Genomic DNA, 8,846 nt, shown 5'->3' with positions numbered 1-8,846 from the left:
TATACCTGTGCATGTTATCACTTTGTGCTATGGTTCTATGTTCCCAAACATTCCATAAAGGGTGTGTTTGCACCTGAATTTCTGATTTAGCTGTAAGATATAAAAATTCTACAGAGACAACTTGCTTTAGTTCTATCAGAAGTGACTTAAAAGCAATAATAGCATTCCAGTCATCCCTTGATGTTGGCATCCCTAGGATGAAAAGAACTATCTGGAAGTGAATTCCTATGAAAAAGGCAGAAGAAATGTGAATAGGACAGTATCTGTCCTGGGAAGTTCAGATTCAAAATGTGTTTCTTAAGGTAGGAACTGTATGGGAATCTGTCCCAAAATAACATCTCCATTTGTTATAGAAGATAGAAAATGGTTTCATAGACTTTGTATAAATAGATCTTCGATATCTGATGGCTTTCTCTTACAAGGATAGCTTTTTATTAACTTTGCTCCCTGAGAACTGTGTTTTCTGAGCCACCAACTTTTTCCCCAGGCTTCATTAATTCTTTCTCCCCTTACCCCTCCCACTTTAGGTCGGACTAATGGATACACTGGAGAAAAGAGTAACTGAGGCAAACATCTTTTATTTGTGGTTAGGCTGACATAGTTCCAAAAAGTAAACACAATCAATGAAACACCAACAAGTACCAGAGGAGGTACTCTGGCATCAGTAGAAGGCACTGAAAGCTTGACGTGGATCTTCATGTACAGATGCCTGTTCAATCCTGTCAAATGAATCCGCCATATTGGGAGTATGACAATTGGGAGGCCAGAGCAGGAAGAACCAAAGCCTCTTTTCCACTGGGTCAGGCAGCCAGGCTCCCCGGGGGGTACTGATCACAGATAACAGGAAGGTGACTGTGACGATAGCAAGGACAGCCATCCCAGCTCTGACAACGATGCTGATGTCACCACCAGTCTGACAGGATCTATAGACCCTTGGGGTGCTTCTCAAACATCTGCTCGTCCCCAATCCAGTCCTTGGACAGGCCACCACATCCACTTTCACAAAAATGAATCTAATGCATTCGGTCACCACCGAAAACACACCAGTTCTGGTTTTTGCTAATTTGGAAACCAGTAAAAAAATACTATTGCATCATTTTGGAAATGAGTCCAAGCTAAGCTACAAGAAAATGTATTGTTAAAAAACACACATGGGTACTTTTAGTGGTATGGCTTTAAAACCCTGTGCTTGGCCATAAAAAGCCTTACAAGCAAAGTTAATGAATAGCAATTTTTTTTTTTTAAAAAAGAGGAAAGTATTTTACTAGACCGAAATTAGTTTAAGACATATCAAAATCAAATTTTATGCAAATGCCCTCAGAAAAACTGAATTACATAATTAAAATGTTAACAGAGTACTTTTTACAAATTAATAATGAATGTGTTAAATTACTAGATACTAAAGATATGATTTGAAAACTAGAGCTGTTTCAAAATACTATATTCAAATCTCATTTTGTAAGAACCCAGGGAAATTACTAAATCACCATGGTGCCTTTCCACTAGGGTTCCACGGTACACTGGGGGGGGGGGTCTATTATGAGCCAGGAGAGAGTCGTTAAGTAACATTCAAAGAAAAATAAGAGTAAAACATCAGGTACAAATTAATTTAATTCACTTCCTGAGACTTCCACAGAGCTCACAGACTTGAATAAAGCCCGACAACGTTGTTTTTAAATATTGAGAACACTATTCTCTGGCGGAATCCAGCACACTTTTGTGTTACAAGTAGGTCATAAAGATAGGGCTTCGGGGAGAAATAGAACAGAGATGAACCTCTAAAGAAAGAGATAGAAAGCTCTAGCAGAAGACTTCTTATTCTTTTTATGAGGCACCAACAGAAAAACAGATAAAACATAACAACCCTGATTATAGACTACGGGGGACTTCGTATCTCGACTTTTATGATGTTTGATGAATATTTAATACAGCATTATTCCTACTGAATAACCAGAAAATAATTTTCATCATTAATAATATGGTTAAAAAGTTCACATCATGGTAATACCCATGTCAACGGATGTTGCCTCTTATATATATATATATATATATACACACACACACACACACACACACACACACACACACACTGTAGAGTGGGTGTGTGTGTATATATATATATATATACATACACACACACAGTCATGTCTTGCCAGTCTCATGCCCATCTGACACTTTATAATGAAGAGAGAAAACAGGAAGGAGACTTCTGGTACCATTTATTTTTCTGTGACAGTAATAAAGCTGCTGTATCACAGCTTGAAAAATACACAGTAATCACTGTATATTACAATAACCGCATAATGCAAAAAGCAAGTGATTTTTCCCAGAAAAAAAAAAATCTGTTTCCCCTACGACTCTGTTTCCTCCCCCCCCCTTCAAAAAATACCATATACATAATTTCCACCTAAAGTCAGAGTCTCCCAATGCCATGTGGCACATGGAAGCAATGTGGTCACAGCTCGCAGGACGATGCCAGCCTCCACTCCGGTCTCGTAACCAAACTGTGCTCATAGGCCAGCACGCTTTATAACTCTTCCTTAAAGCCTTTCTGTGTCTCCTGCCTGGCTTTGTCTTCCTCACTGGGTGCCAACCACGTGAAATATACCTTTACCGGATCGATGTTCCAGTGTTTATGAAAAGATATGGGAATTTGGTGAGAAAGGTAGTCCCTAGGATAATCCACGGGCCGGGCCTGCGAGAAGAGGAACAGAGGTTTATGCTCTCTTAGCACCGAAAACAATTTTGCTTCAGAATAGCATTTGAATTCATGAAGTGACTGCTTTTCTTCAATATTTGATATTGGCTATGAGAATCTAAAAGCAAGCAAGAAAATCTTTTCCACCACCCTCCCTCTGACTCCAGGCTCCCTGCTTTTGTATCTCCGATTACTTAAATATTCCAAATGCACCACTTTTTGCTTCTGTGTTCCACAGACCTCTAGGAGATCCCTCAACCATGATAAATATAAAAAGCTTTCCTTGGTAAGTCATTTAAGTCACTATTATAACGTGCAAAAAAAAAAAAAAAAAAGCAGAAAAGCTGCTATTTCCCAGGCCTCTCAAAAGAAATTCTGGCCATATGTGGTGTGTGTGTGTGTGTGTGTGTGTGTGTGTGTGCTTGTGTGTGTGTGTGTGTGTGTGTGTGTGTGTGTGGTAGGGCAGGGTGAAGAGTTCTCAGGGTTCCCCTGGCCTGTCCACTGACCTGATGTGTAATTAGGCGTAAGTCTCTCAGAGTAGGAAAATGTGGAGCTCATCAGGGAATCAGGGAGAAGGATAAAGTATCTCAATGCTCTCTTCCTATCTAGATGTCTCGTCTGACTGCAGAAATGTGAAGAGACACATTGAATAACTGGAAACAGTTTGCAAGAGAGCCAAAAAAACTTTTTGCATTGTCATCATTTCAATATCCTCTAGAACTTAACAAAATGATGTTTAAGCAGAATCAGACATAGCCTAGAATGACTGAGATTGAAGTAACCTAGCAGCTACGGAAGGAAACTGAAACCAGATACTATTTCGTTTTCTCTAAACAAAGTATGCACCTGCTCTCAAGGCTTGTTTACAGATTTATATCGCCCATCTGTGTTATACAGTCACTCACTGGGTTATCAATACTGAAACAGTCTTGGCTTTATTAAACCCAGATAGGATACACTTTTAAAATGTTTCATTTTTTTATTTTTGAGAGAGCACAGCAAGAGGGGTGGGGTAGAGGCTGCAGGGGTGGGGGTGGGGGCGGGGGGGCAGAGGATCTGAAGCAGGCTCTGCACTGACAGCAGAGAGTCTCATGCTGGGCTCCAACTCACGGACTGTGAGATCACGACCTGAGCCAAAGTCAGATAACCAACTAAGCCACCCAGAGGTGCCCCTAAGATACATTTTAAAAACAAGTCTTCTCTAGGCTAAAATTTTATTATATTCTGCTTAAGATGCCTGATATGAATACTTAAATAAACTCTCTTAAATGGTTTACAGAATACCCTCATTAAATTTTATCTCATTCATTCAACCCTTGAGACAACCTTGTGAGATGATCAGGGATTTGTCACCAATTTATAGATGAGAAAACAGAGCTCACAGAGATTGTAACTTTCTTAGGGTAACATGACAAGCCAGGAACGGAACGGGGGAGCAGGTCCCCGGCTCAGACCCTAGTCCAGCATCCTCCCAGGGCAGTGCAGCTGGTCCTCATTCCATTGTGCCACAGGCTGGGCACATCAACAGTGCCTTTACTGCCCTGGCCTCCTTGGGAGGCTTTATCCAGGAATGGCACAAATATTCCACTCACGTGAGGGTTCAAACAATAGTATCTGCAAAGAAACCTTCAAAATAATGTGAAGGGGGAGGGGCGCCTGGGTGGCTCAGTCGGTTAAGCATCCGACTTCAGCTCAGGTCACCATCTCGCGGTCCGTGAGTTCGAGCCCCGCGTCGGGCTCTGGGCTGATGGCTCAGAGCCTGGAGCCTGTTTCCGATTCTGTGTCTCCCTCTCTATCTGCCCCTCCCCCATTCATGCTCTGTCTCTCTCTGTCTCAAAAATAAATAAACGTTAAAAAAAAACCAAAATAATGTAGGGGGAGAACTTCCATACCAGCCATTTATTGTGCTTTAAAAATTCTAAGTGCTCATGGGGTTAAAAATCTAAGAAGGAAATTTTAAAGGAAGAGGGAAAACAAAGACCAAATATACATACTGGAATAAAGTCTAACAGAGGTGAGAAAGTTTTGAATATTAGCTGAGGGGATTCATATATGATGTTTACTTGCAAGGCCTTCTGAGAGTTTACTGGCGTGGAAGAAAACTCAGGAAAAACATACTCTCAGTTCAATTCTCAGATAACTCCACAGTTCTTGATGGTCCCAGAAGAAAGAAAGAAAAACAGTGGAAACAACTCTTGGCTCGTTTTTCACATTTAAAAATGAACTGTTAGAGACACAAATGCATCTCATAGGAAAAAAAAATTAATCCATAATATCTTTCCCTGTATTCATGCAGATTCCAGAAGTGATTGCATTTGTATCTTAGGGGCCATGGATACGAGTGAAGGGCTGGCTTACAAAGTTATTAGAATGGGATAATCATTTCTGGAAAATGCAGTTATGAAAAACAAAACAAAACTAGAAAAGTGAAAAGAGGCATCTGCAACACCAAGAAGTCTAGATGGACTCTGAGAATCACATCTTGTTGCTCAAAATGCCAAAAGGAAGTACCAAACAGTCAGGGTCAGGAGTGTGGGAGGAGGCCTAAGAACAGACGTGGAACATGACGGGAAGCTGTGCACAGGGAGAGAGATGGCTTAAACTGCATGAGAAGGACAAACTTTGGGTGAAATCAAAATTTAGTCTGTAAATATTAGAGCACACTGAACAGCAATAAATGGAGATTAAAACTGTATTTCTTCAAACACATTTTTATGGCTATATTGACCTATGATTTACATATCATACAATTCACGCACAGTAACAGTAGCTTGAAAATTTTTAGTAAACGTCCATATTTAGGCAACCACAAATCCAGTTTTAGAAGGCTACAGTCATTCTCCCAAATTCCCTGGCATTCATTTTAAGTCAATCCTCACCCCTACTGGCAGCCGCAAGAAACCACTGATTTGCTTTTTCTTTATAGTACTGCCTTTTCTAGAAATTTCTTATCAGTGGAATCATATACCACGAATGTGTTGGGCCTGGCTTCCTTCACTTAGCACTGCTGCATGTATCATAGTTCATTACTTTTGTGAGCAATAGTACATTGAGTGGATATACCACACAACCACACAAACAACACGCAGTGATTATCACACAGCTTTCATGGGTCAGGAGTCTGGGCACAGCTTAGCTGGGACCTCTGCTTCATGGGCTGTCACAAGATTGTAATCAGGATGCCAGCCCAGGCTCTACGATCTCATCGGAAGCCTCGACTAGGAGAAGATCCACTCCCAGGCTCACTCTGGGGTTGCTAGTCACGTTCAGTTCCTTCTGGACTAGTGAACTGAGGGCTTCACTGCCACGCCCAGCCCCCTGCAGCTTGCTGCAACAAAACTTGCAAGCCAAGAAGGAAGTAGGGAGAGTCTACAAGAAAGTTGGAGGTCACAATCCCTTGTAACCGAATTACAGAAGAGACCCCCCATCACCTTTTCCATACGCAATGGGCCCACACGCCAGAGAGGGGAATACACGGCGTATGAATGCCAGCAGGAGGGGACCAGTGAGACTGTACGTCATAAATTGCCTACCACATATATGTTTAACTTTTTAAAGACCATCAAAACGTTTCCAAAATGAGTGTATTTTATATTCCCAGTAGAGGTCCAGCTTTTCCACAGCCCCACCAACACCGGGAAGAGTCTGTCGTTCGGCTTAGGGCCATTCTAGGCGATGTGATTTTAGTCTGCATTTCCCTCGTGACTAACAAGGTTGAGCATCTTTCCACGTGCTTATTAGCCATTCATGTATCTTCGTTAGTGAAATGTCTGTTCAATCACTGGCCCATCTTAAACTCAGCAGTTTATTTTCTTGTTGACTTGCAAAAGATGATTATATAATTCTGGATTCAAGTCCTTTACCAGATACGTAATTTAGAAACATTTCTCTCAGTTATGATTTTTTTTCTTTCTCTTCATGATATCTTTTAAAGAGCAAAGGTTGTTTTTTTTTAAGTTTCATAAAGTCCAATTTATGAATTTTTCCTTCTGTGGAGCATGCTTTCAATGCCATATATCCTTGCCTAAATTAGGGTCACAAAGAATCACCCCTACGTTTTTTCCCAGCAGTTTACAGTTTTAGCTCTTATATTTTATACTGTGATACATTTGAGTTAATTTTTGCGTGAGGTATGAGGGAAAGTTCCAAGTTCATTTTTCGTGGGTGGAAATATATAATTGGTCCAGCACGACTGGTTCCACGTCCCCACTGAAGTGCCTTGGCATCTTTGTGAAAAATTAGTTTACCATAAATGAGAGGGTTTATTTCTAGAATCTCTATCCTGTTCTTTGATATATTTTATATATATTTTTTTTTATTTTCATTGATATTTATATATATATATATTCATTGATATTTATATATATATTATATATAATTATATATAAAATATTTATACAACTTGTACCTTGTGTCATAGCTTTATAGTGAGTTATGAAATCGTTGAAGGGTAAATTCTCCAATTTTGATCTCCTTAAGAATTGTTCTGTATTTCCATATACATTTTAGGATCAGCTTGTCAATTTTTTACAAAAGAAGACTGCTATGATTTTGATATGGATCACACTGAATTTATAGACGAATTTGGGGAATGTGGGGCAATAAAATTTCCCTGAATTTCTGTGCTCCTGCAAAAAAGCCCCAAGAAACATCTCACAGTCTAGTCAACTGCTCTGATCCCAAAGGAAAGTAAAACTTCCCTTATATTTTTTTTAATTTTTTTTTTACTGTTTATTTTTTATTTTTGAGACAGAGACAGAGCATGAACAGGGGAGGGGCAGAGAGATAGGAGACACAGAATCCGAAACGGGCTCCAGGCTCTGAGCTGTCAGCACAGAGCCCGACGTGGGGCTCAAACCCGCGAACTGTGAGGTCATGACCTGAGCCGAAGTCGGACGCTCAACCGACTGAGCCACCCAGGCTCCCCAAAACTTCCCTTATCTCTTGAGAAGACCAACGGTTATATCCCTGAACTAGGTCTAGAGGGTAAGCCCCGAAGTGCCAGGAAAACCTGTACGCTTTCACTCTGGGATACATTTACATTTCAAGGACAAATGAGGTATTTGCACACCAAAATGCTGACGTAAAGGAAGGGTTCCTCTTTAGAAGCAGAGAAAACAATTTTTTCTTTGTAACTTGCCCGTGGGGTATCGGGCCACTCATGTGGGACAACTGAGCTGGCCCTTCGCGCAGTGCCCTGGAGGTGAAACTAGGTCAAAGAGGCAGTGGAGATGGGGTGGGGGTGGGCACAAGATAGGCTCTTATTTACTGTGACTTGTTTAATCTAAAAATCTCTCTCTGATCCAGAACACTTCATTTAGGTATTCAGAATAAGTTAATTTTAAGTAAGATGAAATAATAAAATTTAAGTATTAAAACATCAGCAGAGTAAATTGCCATCATACTAGGTATTGAGTCTTCCAATCCATAAATATGGTCTCTGTCTCTTCGCTTAACTAGATCTTAATTTTTCTCAGAATTTTGTTGTACAGTATACAATGTAACTTCCTCGAAGGTTTATGCCTGAGTATTTTTATTCATTTGGATGTTATTGTGAATGACATTGTTTTCTTCATTTTTGGATTTTTTGTTGCCAAAACGGTACAATTGCTTTTGTACATTGGCCTCGTAGCCTGCAACGTTGCTAAACTCATCTATTGGTTCTAGAAGTTTGGCCCCGCCTCCGCCCTCCACCGCCACCTTTGGTGGACAGGTGGATAGGGAGGATTTTCCACATACAAGATCATATGGTCTATGGATACAGACAGTTTTACTTCCTCCCTTCCAATCTGTATCCTTACATGTATATTTTGCACCTTATTGCACTGGTTAGAACCTCTGAGTATAGTGCTGAATAAAAGCGGTGAGACAGACATCCCTGCCTTGTTCCCAGTTTTGGTATGTTATAGATTCACTTTATCAGATTGAGGCTTTCTCTTCTAGTTTGTTGAGAAGGCTTTCTCTTCTATTTGTTTTTCACTTTTCTATTTTTTTAATATGAAATTTATTAACAAATTGGTTTTCATACAACACCCAGTGCTCATCCCAACAGGTGCCCTCCTCAATGCCCTACACCCACTTTCCCCTCCCTCCCACCCCCCATCAACCCTCAGTCTGTTCTCAGTTTTTAAGAGTCTCTTCTGGTTTT

At 40.4% G+C, this 8,846-nt stretch overlaps 1 protein-coding gene across 3 annotated transcripts in view; it reads right to left on the bottom strand.

Moving 5' to 3' along the window:
- Positions 1-2,202: 2,202 nt before the first annotated feature.
- Positions 2,203-8,846, bottom strand: part of B3GLCT (beta 3-glucosyltransferase) — a 117,406-nt gene continuing 110,762 nt past the window's right edge. The window contains exon 15 of one of the 3 annotated variants that reach the window (XM_049646763.1): positions 2,203-2,695. In XM_049646763.1, the coding sequence (XP_049502720.1) occupies positions 2,528-2,695 (168 nt within the window). In that variant the 3' untranslated portion in view covers positions 2,203-2,527. The remainder of the gene's footprint in view (positions 2,696-8,846) is intronic. The other 2 variants (XM_049646764.1, XM_049646765.1) reach the window with 2 other exon arrangements.

Source organism: Panthera uncia (assembly GCF_023721935.1).
Source record: "Panthera uncia isolate 11264 chromosome A1 unlocalized genomic scaffold, Puncia_PCG_1.0 HiC_scaffold_16, whole genome shotgun sequence".
In the NCBI taxonomy this organism is placed as follows: Eukaryota; Metazoa; Chordata; class Mammalia; order Carnivora; family Felidae; genus Panthera; species Panthera uncia.
Note: the sequence above shows the minus strand (reverse complement) of the source record. Positions and strands in the feature narration are given on the sequence as shown.